The 17,682-nt window shown below is 39.4% G+C and overlaps 2 protein-coding genes across 5 annotated transcripts in view; one reads left to right on the plus strand and one right to left on the minus strand.

Moving 5' to 3' along the window:
- Positions 1-658: 658 nt before the first annotated feature.
- LOC106588521 (uncharacterized) lies at positions 659-7,984 on the minus strand. Its single transcript, XM_014177636.3, has 7 exons — positions 7,440-7,984; positions 6,789-7,145; positions 6,235-6,333; positions 3,714-3,744; positions 3,585-3,625; positions 3,088-3,131; positions 659-1,536 (listed from the first exon to the last, which is right to left on the minus strand). Exons 1-7 carry the CDS (start codon positions 7,723-7,725, stop codon positions 1,471-1,473), a joined length of 924 nt encoding a protein of 307 aa, XP_014033111.2. The 5' UTR covers positions 7,726-7,984; the 3' UTR covers positions 659-1,470.
- A 5,060-nt stretch (positions 7,985-13,044) lies between these two features.
- Positions 13,045-17,682, plus strand: part of sema4ab (sema domain, immunoglobulin domain (Ig), transmembrane domain (TM) and short cytoplasmic domain, (semaphorin) 4Ab) — a 50,354-nt gene continuing 45,716 nt past the window's right edge. For 2 of the 4 annotated variants that reach the window (XM_014177152.3, XM_014177157.3), the window contains exon 1: positions 14,701-14,978. The gene's annotated coding sequence lies outside the window, so the exon portion shown is untranslated. Of the gene's footprint in view, positions 13,326-14,698; positions 14,979-17,682 lie in introns of those variants that run through there. The other 2 variants (XM_014177155.3, XM_014177153.3) reach the window with 2 other exon arrangements.

Below are 17,682 nucleotides of genomic sequence, written 5' to 3' on the forward strand. Positions count from 1 at the left end.
AGTGTAACTTTCTATTTAACAAAAATGACTACTGTACTTTGTATTGAGAGTATTAACATTTCATACCTAAATTGTAATACTTTTGTTCAGTCTTGCCATTACTTACTTGATTTTACCATGACTTAATCCAAACACATAATTTTCATTAATTAGCAAGGGTGCTTTATTTTCCATTCAGGACTAAGCAGGAGCATAACTATTTTCCAGCCCTTTAAAATAATGTTGTTGTGGAAAATAAACTGTTACAATAATAACAGTACATTCCATCTATTGTCTGAGTTTCATTGATATCGTAAAAGCTGCTGAGGTTAGGTTAAGTGATAGCTGATAGCATATCACAAAAGTAAAAAGGTTCATCTCTCATAATGTGCTATTGGGTGAAAAAAAGCCTGCAAATAGAATTTGCTAGTAGTTTGTTATAAGCAAGGAACAGATTTGACCAAAGCTGTGTCTGCCCATAGGCATATCATACTGAGAATACCACATCTCGCAGAGAGAGCGAGAGACAGACTGAGTGTGTGTGTGCAGGAGAGCGTTAGGCAGCTAAAGTTTAAACTACTGTGGTATGGTGGTCAGCTTCTGTTCTAAAGGCTACAGTCCTGCACCTGTCACACTTTCTCATATGTTACACAATCTGAAGTCTGTGCAGGATCAAACAACTCACAAGTGTCAAAAACAGTGAGCCTTCTCATTTTGGTCAGAGAAACGAGCTGTACAGAGTTCGTCAAAGTGCCTTTCAGATTGAGAATTTGAATGTATTTTTTTAGCATTCAAGCAAAGTTTTTAAACATGTGTTCAAAAAAACATAGGCAGTGTTGGCACCAACAGATCCAGGAAAATTGGAAATAAGATAAGAGGTAATGAAAGAGGTAATAAAATGAAAACAAAGAAAAAACCAAGTCATTCATTTACAAATAATCCCTGAGGGTGACACAGGATAGCTAAGAACATTTATTTCCAATGTGGTCCTCAGTGTAGGACAAAACCAGGACAAGATAAAAAATCTGTTGTTCTGCCCCTGAACAAGGCAGTTAACCCACTGTTCCTAGGCCGTCATTGAAAATAAGAATTTGTTCTTAACTGACCTGCCTAGTTAAATAAAGGTAAAACAAAAATAAAAAATACACAGAAAAACACATGGGCCTATAAGCAGCCAACTAGCCTACACCTCAAAACATACATCATCAATACAAAATTCAAGACTATTTCAGTAATTTTCCTGTGTAGGCTTGTACACGTTTTCCCATGGAAGGGCTCTAACCTGACCATTGAAAACATTTTAGGACTGGGACAGCTTAATGACTAATGGGAGGCTATTCCACAGTTGAATTACAACATAAAAGAAAGAGAGAGCTCTGTGTCGCGCTATTGGCTCTGGGCACTTTGCAATTGCGGACACTTGCTCTTGCTTTATACACAAATATATACATAATAATCTGAAAACTCTTACGCAATTTCTTCTTCAGAATATTATTGGATAATTGTATTTGGGCGTCTCCCAAGCTTGATGTGGTCCAAAGTCGCATACTGGACCTCCTGTGGAACGATCAACACCAGGGAGTTCATTATAGGAGCGCTGTTTCTCAAGGAATCAGAAATAGGTATAGCTGTTGCTGTTGCTTTAAATACAAAATGCTTTAATACTTCATGTGGACTGAATTGGGGCAGCAATACTGCAAATGTAAACCAGGGTCTCATATGTGACTATTCACACCATAGAAAGGATAGTCAGTCAATCTCAATCAATACATTCACAATGAAGATAACTGAGTAATAATCTAAAACAATCATTCTAAGGGTGAGAGTAGGTTTAGCCTCAATTCGTTAGAGTTTGTTTACAAATATAATCCATATAAAAATGCCACTCTGTATTTACACAAACCACAAACAGGTATATTGCCAATAAGTACTGTAATTACACTACACTTACCAAGTAATACGCCAGTATGAGACATGAGAAATTTTCAGAGCAGTATGTTCGGATCATAACACTACGGCCAGGCACCACACCCTAATAGGGTATCCCCCCTTAATCATATCACAATACACTTTTACCAGTTGAATGTGGACACAAATAAGCGTTTCTGTTTTACAACTTTTCTGAAATATTGTATACAAATATGCAAACTAAGTGGTAACTCATTAAATATGCTCATATTTGCATATCACGCAAATACATTTTTCTGGACACTGGATAAAGTCAGCCTAAATATTTTGGTTTCATTTTGTTAGGACAATCCAGGACCGGACTTACACACAGCCGATTGTAGATAAATACTTTCTTACATCTTTCTATTTGTGAAATACTAAAGAAAGTGACATAAAAAGCATTTTTGGTAAATTTTTCAGAAGAAAATGTCATCTAGAATTAACATTTGACAACATATTAACAATCCGGAGAATACTTCTAAGGACAACAGACACAATTTGGTGAATGCAGATGCTTCTGAGGATGAGAAAAATGAATTGGCGGGTAGGAGGAGTCTGACTTTTGGGAAATAGCATTTAAAGACAAGGTCACTGAAATTTAGACTACCAATTTAGACCCAATCACCCTCTTGTCCAGTTTGCAATATTCTCTGTGAAATGGGCTTTGAAATGATGTGTGATTCAATGTAGTGAGCTTTGCAATTATGTATGTATATGTCTATTTAAAAATGCGGTAGTATGATAAATTAATGAAAATATACATTTATCAACTTTTTGACATTTTTACTTTTTGAAAATAATGGACCAAAATACAAAAAATTCTCTAAATTGTACATGCAAAAATGTAATTTTAGCCTGTGGTGCCTGGCCTCACAGTGTTTTTTCAATTTGGATACACTATGGGCCAGTTCCATATTAAGCCTACTTCTGGACTGAAAAACAATCTCCATAGAAAATGTTTTTAAGTCAAAGACTATTGGCTTAGTCGATATCCAGGATTGGAAACCGACCCCAAGAGTTAAATTGGGCCGAAATGGTGATTTAAAAGTTCTACCTGAGAAAATCTGATAGCACGGCAATGGATTATAAAAGTATGCAGCATAAAAAACATTTGGCACCTTCACCAAAAATTCTGAACCAAATACAATAGCTACTTACCGAGATGGATGATCTAACTGCCTTTCTTGCTTCTCCAAGTCTCCCTGCAAACGTTACAAGTCAGATCATGACAAACACCAATACAGCCATGACATCCCCAATAAACTAGTGTACTTCAAAATGTTTTGGAATCCTTCAATCAACCAACCCTGCAAACTCAGTCAAGAGATGCTGTGAGAACTAACGGTGTCTCAAAGTGCGCCAATGTTACCCCATTTACTTCTCTATGAAATATTTTGATCTCATCTCTCACACTCAAATGTAAAATAGAGTCCCTTAAAAAATGTCCCAACTCCTCATTCACAGCAGAAATTTGGGGAACAAAAAAATGTAAGCTCATTTATTCAATCTATTTCAACTGAATAGTTAAAAAGATAATGAAAATGCAAAAAAAAATTTGCTCACTAAATACCACCAAGCTGATAAAAGCTATCTTAAAATCCTTCTAAAATCATTGGCTGTTGTAATCCTAAAATAGAAAAATTATAACATTTTACCAGATTGATGCTGCCTGCTCTCAGGGCCTGTGCCTCTTTGTCTGAAATTGAAACAGAGTATTTCACATTAGCACTCCAGCGTTCACTGACTTCTCAAATTAAATGTTAGATTAACGGTCAGACACAAACCTTGTATCCACATCAGTAACCACGGGATGTCCTATATTGAAAAGCAATAAAAATGCCACATTTAAAATCCAGGTTGATGGATACATTATGAATCAATGATAATGTTCTTTGCCATTTGTTCATATTCACTCTGTGATCGGATCTCAAAAGCAGAGGGAGTAAACTGTACAACTAAGGAAGAACTACTATAATTGCCTATTTCCAACATTCCTATTTCTGACATTGTTGTAGAGTGAATTAAGATACAGTAACTACGTCATTTGTGACTTTGGCTCAGTTTCTCTGATTTTAAGACTGAGTTCTTCTTTATCAATGTTGAAATAATTGGCAGTCAGGAGGGGGTAGGGGTATTACAGCTGCAGTTCAGCTGTAGTCAAATCAAAACTGCAAAAGCAGAACTGTCTATATGCCGCAGACACTTGACATAACGATCTCTATAACTATCACAGAAAGCTTAAGGAACAAAGACAAGAATAACCTTTCTTAACTTTCCTGTGCAAGAGAAAATATACAGTAGATATCCTTTTGCATTCCATTTGATCAGAAAAGGACATCATGGAACATAATCGTCACCCCCACATTTGGTCACCTATTCCATAGGTAGTAAAAACAGACACTTTATCTATATCTTAGTTTGACGACTGACCTGGCCTACTTACACACCTAGCCATTACCATAGGCATCACGTCATAAACCCTAAAGTTTTTGAGGGGGCAGTGATAAGTTACAAAATAAGCTACATCTTGTACATTTGTATCCTACAAATTGATTAAATGGATGAGGCATGTACAGTGGGGGAAAAAAGTATTTGATCCCCTGCTGATTTTGTACGTTTGCCCACTGACAAAGAAATGATCAGTCTATAATTTTAATAGTAGGTTTATTTGAACAGTGAGAGACAGAATAACAAAAACAATTCCAGAAAAACGCATGTCAAAAATGTTATAAAATGATTTGCATTTTAATGAGGGAAATAAGTATTTGACCCCTCTGCAAAACATGACTTAGTACTTGGTGGCAAAACTCTTGTTGGCAATCACAGAGGTCAGACGTTTCTTGTAGTTGGCCACCAGGTTTGCACACATCTCAGGAGGGATTTTGTCCCACTCCTCTTTGCAGATCTTCTCCAAGTCATTAAGGTTTCGAGGCTGACGTTTGGCAACTCTAACCTTCAGCTCCCTCCACAGATTTTCTATGGGATTAAGGTCTGGAGACTGGCTAGGCCACTCCAGGACCTTAATGTGCTTCTTCTTGAGCCACTCCTTTGTTGCCTTGGCCGTGTGTTTTGGGTCATTGTCATGCTGGAATACCCATCCACGACCCATTTTCAATGCCCTGGCTGAGGGAAGGAGGTTCTCACCCAAGATTTGACGGTACATGGCCCGGTCCATCATCCCTTTGATGTGGTGAAGTTGTCCTGTCCCCTTAGCAGAAAAACACCCCCAAAACATAATGTTTCCACCTCCATGTTTGACGGTGGAGATGGTGTTCTTGGGGTCATAGGCAGCATTCCTCCTCCTCCAAACACAGTGAGTTGAGTTGATGTCAAAGAGCTCCATTTTGGTCTCATCTGACCACAACACTTTCACCAGTTATCCTCTGAGTCATTCAGATGTTCATTGGCAAACTTCAGACGGGCATGTATATGTATTCTTGAGCAGGGGGACCTTGCGGGCGCTGCAGGATTTCAGTCCTTCACGGCGTAGTGTGTTACCAATTGTTTTCTTGGTGACTATGGTCCCAGCTGCCTTGAGATCATTGACAAGATCCTCCCGTGTAGTTCTGGGCTGATTCCTCACCGTTCTCATGATCATTGCAACTCCACGAGGTGAGATCTTGCATGGAGCCCCAGGCTGAGGGATATTGACAGATCTTTTGTGTTTCTTCCATTTGCGAATAATCGCACCAAATGTTGTCACCTTCTCACCAAGCTGCTTGGCGATGGTCTTGAAGCCCATTCCAGCCTTGTGTAGGTCTACAATCTTGTCCCTGACATCCTTGGAGAGCTCTTTGGTCTTGGCCATGGTGGAGAGTTTGGAATCTGATTGATTGATCGCTTCTGTGGACAGGTGTCTTTTTTACAGGTAATAAGCTGCGTTTCGGAGCATTCCCTTTAAGAGTGTGCTCCTAATCTCAGCTCATTACCTGTATAAAAGACACCTGGGAGCCAGAACTCTTTCTGATTGAGAGGGGGTCAAATACTTATTTCCCTCATTAAAATGCAAATCAATTTATAACATTTCTGACATGTGTTTTTCTGGATATTTTTTGTTGTTATTCTGTCTCTCACTGTTCAAATAAACCTACCATTAAAATTATAGACTGATCCTTTCTTTGTCAGTGGGCAAACGTACAAAATCAGCAGGGGATCAAATACTTTTTTCCCCCACTGTACCTCCTCGGTTTCAATGGTTATAATGCCTCTGCTGAGGACATTGACATACAGTACATTGTCTTCCACAAGGTAATTTGGTATTTGTTTCATACAGTTTTGACCAATTATTGATTAGTTGTAACTCACCACGGTACAGGCACACGGCGACAGTGACAGCCACTATAATGGTGAGGAGAGCAGCTGCAGATGCCCAATACAGCACCATTGTGCACATGCCAGTGGAATCTGTGGTGTAGGTCATAAATACATGTAAGAAAGAATACACAATGTACATAGTAAATGAGAAGTTGATAAGAGAACAACGTTTAAATCGGAAAAGGAAAATCATCACAAACTCTGTCACATTGGAAAAAAACAAATGTGACAGTACAAGTATGCTATTATTGAAATATAAATGATTAGGGTGGGGACACACTCTCACACATTATGATGTAACATAAAACACGTGTTTTCCAGTGTACGTGTATTGTCATTTATGTGAAACTATAATTGAGCCTGTCCTGTAGTATAATATGCTCATCCTAACCATCCTCAGATTTTCTCACATCTTTGTAAGAAAAGTTAATAGGCTACTTTTGATTAGAAATGCTTCTGATTAAGGATGATGGATGGCTTTTTGCAGAGGAGACTGTTGAAATTAACATAAAAAGTGAGTACTTGAGATACACTGATGCAATTACCATTGCACTTTATCAGGGTTTTGTTGATAGAATTTCCCTCAAACTCCACCACACACGTACACTGCACCCCTCTGTCCCACTCCTCTGCCTGGACTAGAATCTGGTTCATAGTGAACTCTGTGGCTGAATCATTGTTGTCTGTCCAGGTTGACAAAGTTAGTCCACTGTCCTCTCTCCCGTCTATGAGCCAGAACACGTGGACCTGAGATGGGACCACGTTCAACACCAAACACAGCAGAGGGATGAAGGACTCCGCTGTGTAGTGTAGAGTTGTCAACACAACAGACCCGTCACCGTCCGACGGAGAGAGGAGTTTGATGGCTGGGGATTCAGTGATGTTCTGTGTTCTCTCTCTCTCTGGGGAGAAGATTGTTAGAATTGTAAACATTTAAATGACTTGTTAAAATGATCTACAGGCTGTTCAACATAGCCTACACTCTGAATGCACGATTCTTCATTTTAGACCATACAGGCAACCTCATTCAATATGTTCAAAGTGTTACAGAAATTATATGCTATATTTACAATTGGCAATTTAGATTTTTCGAGCACAAGATGTATTTTTGTATGTGTATATTTTCATTTTTTAACACATCTGTGTATTGTTTTTATGTCAACTTTGTGAATGAAAATACCAGACATTCAATTTACCTGTCACAACAACTCTAGAACCATTGCCCGTGTGGATCATTTCGGATTGAACAGCTGAACAATAGTACATTCCTGAGTCGCTCACTGTTGCTTTGGCGATTGTAGCAGAACATAGTTTGTCCTGTTTCCCTTTTCCCTCCTCAGAGTCGTTATCAATCTTTAAGTTATCAATCTTAATCAGTGTTCCAGTCCTGGGGTCTACTTTCATCCAAATCACAAGGTAGCAGTAGGTGATAAGCTCAACCAAATAGCATTTCAAGGTCACTGTATCACCAGCCTTCACCATCACGCTCCCTGGCGTCTGGGTGATAATGGATGTGTGTGTAGCTAAAAACAGAAATAGGAATAACAAAAATATAACATATATTTCAACTAATTCCTGTTAGCATGTTTGGTGCATTTTCAGAACTTTGTTTTTCTGAACAGGAATATACCAAGCGTGGATGCCAAACAAAGAAAAAAAGGCTTACTCTCTGTCCACTTATAAAAAGATTTCGAAACTTTTATAGGCCTGCTTTGTCTAACCTAAGATGTGAATTATCTTGAAATTACTAGATTATAAAATGAACTAGCCCACATTACAGCCAGGATACAGATTCATTGACATGTTCAACATTTATTCTCACACATGTTTATTAAAAAGTAATAACTTACTAGAATACTGTGGTTAAGGGCTTATTTATTGCAATAAATGAATGTATGCATAGTGATGAGGAGACATAGGCTAAACCCCTTACTATCATTATTCGTTTTCCTCAATAAATGTACCTTTCCTACATTTATTCTCGACACATTGACAAAGTGGGCAGAATAGAGTCATACTTGCCTTTCAAAACATAGCTCCAGCACAGCAGAAATATCAGGGGCCATGGCATTTTAGATTCACGGAATTTGAAGGGCATCCTCTCTCATCATCCGTTCAGTCACCTTGACGAGATGAAGGTGTCTCGCACATAGCCCTGCTACGTCTCAGAAAGCGAGACCGACAACATCTCACCGGAAATGAACATATAAAGTGTCCTGCGTTATAACTCAAACTGTGAGCAAAGAAAGATAGGTCATATTCCAGCAAAGACCTCTACAACAAAAAAAATTGAATAAATGCAAAGTTGAGAAGATTGCACCGACTGAATGCAACGAAGATACATTTAAGAATTTACTCACTAAAGAACTGGCTATTTTTGACAATTACAGCCAGGCTATATTGGGATGAATGAATAAACATGATGACATCAAGGATTATTTGTTTTAATCAATTCACGTCCGTGATCTATAACCCCAATTTGTACAAAAAGTAATAAAATACGTAATTTTGAACAAAAAAAGAATGGAAGAAGAATGTAACTCACTCTGTAAGAATATAGCCTATTAGGCTATTGGCCTGGTTCTCTGTAAAGTAGTAGGCCAATTAACTTTTCAGAATTCTATTTGAAATTGGCTTAATTCAATATTATTATTAAGCTACGTTAGCTATTTTATCATTATTATAATAATTGTTTATCTTACCGGTAATCATCGTTAGCCAATTAAACAATACATCACTAAAAACGTTAGGCCCGTATGTCTATAGAGATATTATTATAATTGTTAACATTGCCTAATTATCTGAACATAGTATAATTCATAACGTCTGTTGTGATTCTGCCATGTGATGTGTGCCTTATCTCTAGTTATGGCGCTGGATTCTACTAATGATGGATTCCAAGCCAAAGTCAATTTACATGTTGGTATAAACTTTCATTACAGGCTGTTTTAATTCCAGAAGGGAAAGTAGAACAAGTGGTTAAGAGAAACATTAGAAAGGCCTACATTCAAATACAGATGGTTCAGTGTTACATAATGCTTTTATTTGGTAGTATATAACAAAATAACAATTGTAATGTTTAATTTGCACACTAAATAGGCTAGTTCATATTCAAGTGAGGGGGACAAACATTTTTAGGACTATTCCTAAAAACTAAGACCATACAGATTGATATAAATTTATGTTCGTAAACTCCTGCCATTTATTCTAACGTTGCTCACCTTGATCTAACTTCAAAGGGCGCAAGCGATGTTGCAACCGAGCGAGGAAAAATAGCTTGAGGCGGCGCCTACACAAACTACCGGTTTGCCATTGGGGTTTCTAGACCACTAAGCTCATGGAAACTGTGAGATACTGCTGACATTGCTGAACAAGACAGTCTAAACATATTCCCGGAAATCGACAAAAGGGGTTTGATGAAATGAAAATAAAATGTTTTAGGCTAAAACATGTGAGATTATAGGTCTGAGTAACGGGCGCATTTTGTCTTCGTGGTAAAGGCAAAGGCGGCATGTTGATTGAGCTAAATGCGTTGATGCTGTATTCGTGCATAAAACCCCACTTTTCTGTCTTGGTTAAAAATATCAGCATTTCTAACATAATTATGAGTTAGAGGCTGTCAAGGGGTAATATTTTGCATGAAGTCTTTGATGCAGTGTTTGACTGAATCTGATGCTGAACTGTGAACTCCAATATGTTCCCATAACATTCACAGATATGCTTCTTGTTGTTAGTAATTTGATTAAAATAAAAACATATGGACTTACAATGATTGGGAGTGAACTTGTAGATACAATGCCCTCCTTAATTGGGACAGTAAAGTATTTTTTATTTTCTTTTGGCTCTATACTTCAAAAGTTCATCCATATTGGGTGAACCATTTAGAAATTACAGCACTTTTTGTACATAAAAAGTATTGGGACAAATTCACTTGCATTTGTATTAAAACAGTAAAAAGTTAAGTATTTGCCCCATATTCATAGCACACGATGACTACATCGAGCTTGTGACTACAAATCGTGAATAACGATGAGTGAGAAAGTTACATATGCACAAATATCATAGGAGAAGGGTTAGCTAACATACTAAGGACTTGCAAAGTAGCTAAAAAGTTGTAAGTGGTTGAAAAGCTAACTAGCTCAAATGCTAAAGTTGTCCATGATGAGATTAGAATTCACAACCTTTAGGCTACTAGACGTTCACGTTACTTTCGTTTTTGCGTTAAGCAACCATCTGTCTTAAGTAACCATACCAAACATAACATATTATAATTAATCGAGTTCTCGGATTTACGGATTTACGTACAAAATAATACGAAATGCTCTGGGACCCCTGTTATCGTAATGGTGAGAGGTTATCATGTCTTGGAGGTATGACATGTGTGCATTGGTAACTTTCTCAGTCATCATTATTCAATATTTGTTCAGTATGATCCATAATCATGGTAGCATCCACATTAATATACACGTTTTTAGAAACATATTATTTTCTTATTTATAATAAAAGTGACTCCAAAATAACAATACATTATTTTCCATGTATTTTTATTGGGAACAAAATAATCTGAAACACAACCAAAACAAACAGCAAATGCATCCAACAAATGTGTTGAGTAACAAGCTTGATGTAGTCATTGCGTGTTATGAATGTGGGACCAAATACTTAACTTTTTACTACTTTAGTACACATTTGTCCCAACACTTTTTTGCCCATAAAATGGGGGGACTATGTACAGAAATTGCTGTAGTTTCTAAACGGTTGCAAGCGCCATGCTCTACCAACTAAGTTATATGGGACAATTTAATGCAATAAAGACCCGCAATGGCCACGAACAAGTGCGTTCGAACTCCAATGCGCGCACGCCCTCTTTTGGTAAACATTTATGCTATGCACGCAGGTTAGGCCACCATTTGCCTTGACTCTCGAGTTGCAGAGAGTCGGAAGACACTGCCATCACTTAGCCTATCAAATACAAATTATAAACGTATAAATGAACAGCCTACTTAGCTACAATAACATGGTATTTACTTTTAGATTGTAATAATTGCTTGAGTTTGCAGACCTAGTGAATAATGTGTTATGGCAACATGCACCGTTTATTTACCCTGTCAGATAAGATGTTGGCTATAGACCAATATATGTAGATTCTGTCAATACACTCACCTATCATTTTGTATATTTGGAAACTGTGCTAAGTCCTGCAGAGGCTTGAAACATTGCCATTCGCGCAAAGGGCTGTTCCAAGGTAGCTGCTAAGACTAAAATCTTAGGCTATTTTCCATTATTATCCATCTTACCAGCTCCTTTCCTCGCTGTGGTCATGACCTACTTATTGAGATATGGGAAATAAAGCTGTAGGGTACATTGTTAAATTCATTTTGGTATGGTCAACTACCAAGGTAAAATTTGTTTTATATTGGACATTCGCAGTAGCAGTGTGTGGGTAAAATCCATTTGCATGCCAAGCCCCCCCCCCCCCCCCCCCCAAAAACCCCATATTAAAGCCATTATGTGGTAATTGTGTTGTTTGCTCCATAACCTGTTAATTCATATGCCTTGCGGCCCTGATATATAGGCCTAAAGGCAGAGACAATAAGATGACAGTGGCAGAAAAAAATTCAATCACACCTTTGTTTTATCACAAAATTGGATAGCAGCCTCTGACCAATGAAGTCCATAGAGCATATTAAATGTACAGTAACAGACAGTTACATGACCTACAGCATGGTCAAGCAAGTTAATGTTTCCTTCATTTTCGGACCACTAAACAACTACTGATTTAGATCCACAGAGAGTTACTGCAAGTCGCAAAGAAAACAGGAGCTGCCTCCACTATTCCAGCACCATTTCAACTTCAACATTTCAAATCATCAAATCACCTCTGCTTAGTCTAATACAGTCACAACTAAAATATACCAAAAACAATTTAGTCCAGTCAATGTAAGCTAAATATGATGTGGCTGTCCATGTTTCTGATTTCTGTGCACGTCGTGCAAGTAGAAAAACGTGATGACTCGCCCTACTTGTAGAGAAACACCAATGCCATCCTCTCTTTCGTGCTGACAAAACAGTCTATAACTCTGTCATACAGTACATGCTTTTATTTTTTGTTGTCTTAGGCTACATGGCTAAAATGCTTGCTCGCTAGCCTAACTTTCATTCATGGGCAATGTTAGCTAGTTAACATTAGCCTTCTACATCTAGCTACATATTGAACTTCCATCCCCTCAGGCCAGGGGCACAACAATGTATGAATTAATGGGTGGATCAGAATCACCGTTATAATCATTGTCCTGTATGGAGAATTTAGTAAAACCACAAGTCTATCTCCATCCATGGCTAATTTAGGAAAGGGACAATTTTAGCTAGCTGGCTAGCTAGCCACTGGAGGACAACAACACCACAAGATGCAAGAATTGAAGTTGTTTCTGTCAATGAGGTATGCTCTCAATAGGAGTGCCACCAAATCCACACTGGCTTCCCTTCACACTTTTTTTTTTGGTGCGCCTGGACCATTCACAGTTGAGCTCGCTCAGTTTAGCTCAACGCTGATTGGCTTCCCTTGCCTTTAACGCTACGGGAGGCAACAACGTCATACTCGTTTGGACTACACAGCATCAGATAGACGACCTACACCTACAAAGACAGAAGGCGCTGTTTCGCTCGCTGGGATGCTTTCTCCTGTGAGATACATTCAGCAGCTTGCGAATTGAAGGGGAATGATAAAAACACAGAAACGAAAGATAAATTAGTTAGTTTTTTTGGGGGGGGGGGGGGGGGTTCTCAGCGTTGACACAGCGAGATATGTTTTAGCAGTTGTTAAACTGCCTCGAAATTGCCGCTGGCATAGGCATGAAACGCCCATCTGTCTATCCAAGATAGCGTCTGAGGTGGCAAATTGGTTTAAATGACACGATAAAAAAAATGATGGTTTGTTATAGTAAGCGTTTCTCTTGTTCCTTCTTTAATGACCTTCCGTAAACCGGCCCAACAAGAAGGCTGAGGGAAGAGCTTTTTCGAATTTTCACCAGAGAATTGCCAGAAACCGTTCTGTGGAGGGTGCAAGATCAAGTAGTGACCAGGTAAAACGGATTGTTGATCTACATGTCTGCACTTGTAATGAGCTCTGAGGTGCAGGGTTGCAGTCAGATGTTGTGGGTTAATGGACCCTGTGCTGTGTAAGTTCAGTTTTTTTTTTTATATCCAGCATATATCAAACAAATGATTGGATAAAAAAATGTAACTTTTTCCAGGTAATTTACTGACATGTTATAGGCTACAGTCATCCAGGTACCATCAGAGAAGTGGTTTTGACTGCAAGGTATGCGTGAAGAGCCTACCCAATGGTTTTTACTTGAATAGGCCAAAATTCTGTTTTACAAAAGCAGTGTACTTAATAGCTTAGGATATGAAATGTTTTTCTGTAATTTTATGGATATCATGTGGCCATCTTAGTTTCTGGTTTTGTTCAATTCAATTTGGCTAGGCCTACTTATTCCAAATGATAAACCTGATGGTTTGAGCCCTGAATGTTGATGGGTGGTTCGAGCCCTGAATGCTGATTGGCTGAAAGCTGTGGTATATCAGACCATATACAATGGGTATGACAAAAAAAGTAATATTTACTCGTCTAATTACGTTGGTAACCAGTTTATAATAGCTATAAGGCACCTCGGGGGTTTGTGGTAGACTATATGGCCAATATACCACAGCTACGGGCTGTATCCAGGGTTGCGTTGTGCGTAAGAACAGCCATCAGCCGTGGTACATTGGCCATATACCTCCTCGGGCCTTATAGCTTAATTAGAAACTGGGTGGTTGGAGTCCTGGAACCTGATTGGCTGACAGCCGTGGTATATCAGACTGTATATACCACGGGTATGACAACATTTATTTTTACTGCTCTAATTACGTTGATAACCAGTTTATAATAGCAATAAGGCACCTTGGGGGTTTGTGGTATATGGCCAATATACCACGGCTAAGGGCTGTGCCTAAGATCAGCTCTTAGCCGTGGTTTATCATTTGGAATATATATATTATATATATTTACATTACATTACATTACAGTAGACGTATTATAATCAGCATTGTTATTTACAAAAACCTGGATATGTGGAACAAACAGAGGGTCAAGTAATATGTCTGCCAGAATGCTCTGCTGAAGTTAGTAGTGGATGATGTCAGTAAAAGCCAGAATGGGCTTTAAGTTGACAAAGGCATTGAGAAAAATGTGTTAACATTAATTGTAATGAAGGGAAAATGTAATGATGTGACCACAAGCAACATAGTGGATTTGTCTGTATAGCCTATAGTATTGCGTTATCAGCAGCAGAGGATAATAATATTTGGTTATAGTCTTACCGGTTTCCTCCTATAGATGGCGCCTGTTGATCACCAGAGATAGTCTATGGTAATCTGTTGATCAACGGTGTGTTCACTTTGCTGAGCCGGGGCCATACAATTATATGGGAGGAGGCAGGCCAGGCAGACAAGCTTTTTTTCACGGGGAGCTCCAAGAGCAAATGTTTACGGTCAGCGGTTTCCTTTTGTGGGCACGACTTATTTCGTTCGGAAGCGAGAGCAGAGCTTGCTACCTGAGCGGCGTAAACTACTACACCAATCCGATTCAGCCTACCTGAACGCAAGGGTGCGCTGGACAGAAAAACGCTGGGAGAAGACACGCATAAACGCCTTCCGTGAAGATACCTTGTTCTCTGCCCTTTGAGATGTAGGTAAGAACGATGTGTCGAGTAGGCTTTTTTTCAATTTGTTTGCGCTAAAGCACGTTAGATAAGCTAGCTATGTACTTTAAATTAGTACATTTCAACCAGCACAACCACTTAACGTTGTTAGACTGAACATTTTTGCTAGTTTAGCTTTGTATTCAGTGAGTGTTTTGATTGTAAACAGCCCATGTTACTGCCAGCATAACGTTACTCTCGTGGTAGCCTTCATATGTTTGTCGAATTTGCATTGTAAATGGGAACGGAACAAAACAACATTTGTGATAATACACGCTTGTATTTTGCAAACGATTCTGAATGCCTTTTGCGCCCTGGGTGTTGTAAACCGAGAGAAAGCAACAATTATGGGATGAACTTTGGAAAACACGTGCTTGCCTCTGGCTGACTCGCGCTGTGGAATGTTTTGGGGGTGGAATGTGGGGATTGTTTTCCATTTGTCTTGTACTTTGTTATTTTAATGTTCTGAAATTCAGTTCCAGCGTTCACTCTGGAATCCAATGTTTGTGGGTGTCGAATAATATCAGCAGTGGAAAAATAAGCTATATTCACTAGTTGATAACCTTTGACTTGTTGTCTGTCTGTGTTTGCCCAGCGAAGTTGGCCAACCAAACTCATACAGCTTGGTGAAACTTTTCAGTTGTTGATATGACCGACCTTATTAGACCTAAAACACTCATTAGCTACTGCAGTCTGTTCATTTTCAAGCAGTTAGGCCGAGTAACCTGTGCCCCTGCACATTGATTCTGTACCGGTACCCCCTGTATATAGCCTCACTTCTGTTATGTTTACTGCTGCTCTTTAATTATTTAAATACAAAATTGTACTCCTATTTTTTTTACTTAACCAACAATACGTTTAAGAAAAATAAGTTAAGGGCTCGTAAGTGAACATTTCACTAAGATCTAGACCTGTTGTATTCGGCACATCTGACAAATATACATCTATTTATTTGACTGGGTCAATAACACCTTAAAGATGTAGGTTAGGATTGTCTACGCGCTCTCAAACTTGAGTCTACCTCCTGATTCCATTGTCACTGCTGCTCGTAGATGGAGAATACCCATGAAATGGCTACATTTGTGTAACAAAGTGACTTCAATTGTTCTGTGACAGATCTAATGCCAACGGAAAGCCATGCTTTGCTGCGAATATGAATGAAGTCATTGACTGACTGTTGTCTTTGTGGCAGAGGGATGGAGAGGGAGGGCTGTCTTGCTCTTACCCACTCAGGTGGAAAATTAGATAGTTGGTTGAAGTGTGCATCAGAGGCGCACAAACTATCCTGTCTAGTGTTGGGTGGTATCCAGATTTTCATAGTTATACCGCTTCTGTACCATACCAGGATATACTGTATTACTGAATGTGCACACAGGGGGTGCTATTTCACAAAACCAAAAAATTTGACAAACGCACAAAGGCAACAGGGATCTTGATCCATGAGGGGATTGAGTGAATGTCTCTGCTGTAACCAAGAAGCTTGATCTTGACATCTAGCCTCTTAACTAGCAAGTTAGCAAACCACATACATAGCTGGAGCCCTGAGCTGGATATCATTTATTTGACACATTTTATATATGCTACATGACCAAAAGTTTGGACACCTGCTCGTCGAACATCTCATTCCAAAATCATGGGCATTAATATGGAGTTGGTCCCCTCCCTTTGCTGCTATAACAGCCTCCACTCTTCTGGGAAGGCTTTCCATTAGATGTTGGTACATTGCTGCGGGGACTTGCTTCCATTCAGCCACGAGCATTAGTGAGGTTGTGCACTGATGCTGGGCGATTAGGCCTGGCTCGCAGTCGACGTTCCTATTCATCCCAAAGGTGTTTGATGTGGTTGAAGTCAGGGCTCTGTGCAGGCCAGTCAAGTTCTTCCACACTGATCTCGACAAACAATTTCTGTATGGACCTTGCTTTGTACACGGGGGTATTGTCATGCTGAAACAGGAAAGGGCCTTCCCCAAACTGTTGCCACAAAATTGGAAGCACAGAATTGTCTAGAATGTCATTGTATGCTGTAGCATTAAGATTTCCCTTCACTGGAACTAAGGGGCCTAGCACAAACCAAGAAAAACAGCCCCAGACCATTATTTCTCCTCCACTAAACTTTACAGTTGGCACTATGCGTTGGGGCAGGTAGCGTTCTCCTGGCATTCGCCAAACCCAGATTCGTTGGTTGGACTGCCTGATGGTCAAGCGTGATTTATCATGCCAGAGAGTGCGTTTCCACTGCTCCAAAGTCCAATGACTGCGAGCTTTACACCACTCCAGTCGATGCTTGGCATTGCACATGGTGATTTTAGGCTTGTGTGCGGCTGCTCGTGCATGGAAACCCGTTTCATGAAGCTCCAGACGAACAGTTGTTCTGCTGACGCTGCTTCCAGAGGCAGTTTGGAACTCGGTAGTGTGTTTCAACTGAAGACAGATGATTTTTAGGCACTCGGCGGTCTGGTTCTGTGAGCTTGGGTGGCCTACCACTTTGTGGCTGAGCTGTTGTTGCTCCTAGCTGTTTCCACTTCCCAATAACAGCACTTAGTTGACCGGGGCAGCTGTAGCAGGGCAGAAATTTGACGAACAGATTTGTTGTAAAGTTGACGGTGCCACGTTGAGTCAATGAGCCCTTCAGTAAGGCCATTCTACTGCCAATGTTTGTCTATGGCGATTGCATGGCTGTGTGCTTGATTTTAAAT

Source organism: Salmo salar, chromosome 27 (assembly GCF_965601325.2).
Source record: "Salmo salar chromosome 27, fSalSal1, whole genome shotgun sequence".
NCBI lineage: Eukaryota > Metazoa > Chordata > Actinopteri > Salmoniformes > Salmonidae > Salmo > Salmo salar.

What these genes read in the sequence shown, in the direction of transcription:
- LOC106588521 (XM_014177636.3), bottom strand. Translation starts at nt 7,725, where the DNA reads ATGGTGAAGGCTGGTGATACAGTGACCTTGAAATGCTATTTGGTTGAG. An exon ending in CGCCGTGTGCCTGTACCGTG is followed by an intron (nt 3,745 to 6,234) that starts GTGAGTTACAAC and finishes TTTTCAATATAG; the next exon opens with GACATCCCGTGGTTACTGAT. An exon ending in CAGTTAGATCATCCATCTCG is followed by an intron (nt 1,537 to 3,087) that starts GTAAGTAGCTAT and finishes ATCGTTCCACAG; the next exon opens with GAGGTCCAGTATGCGACTTT.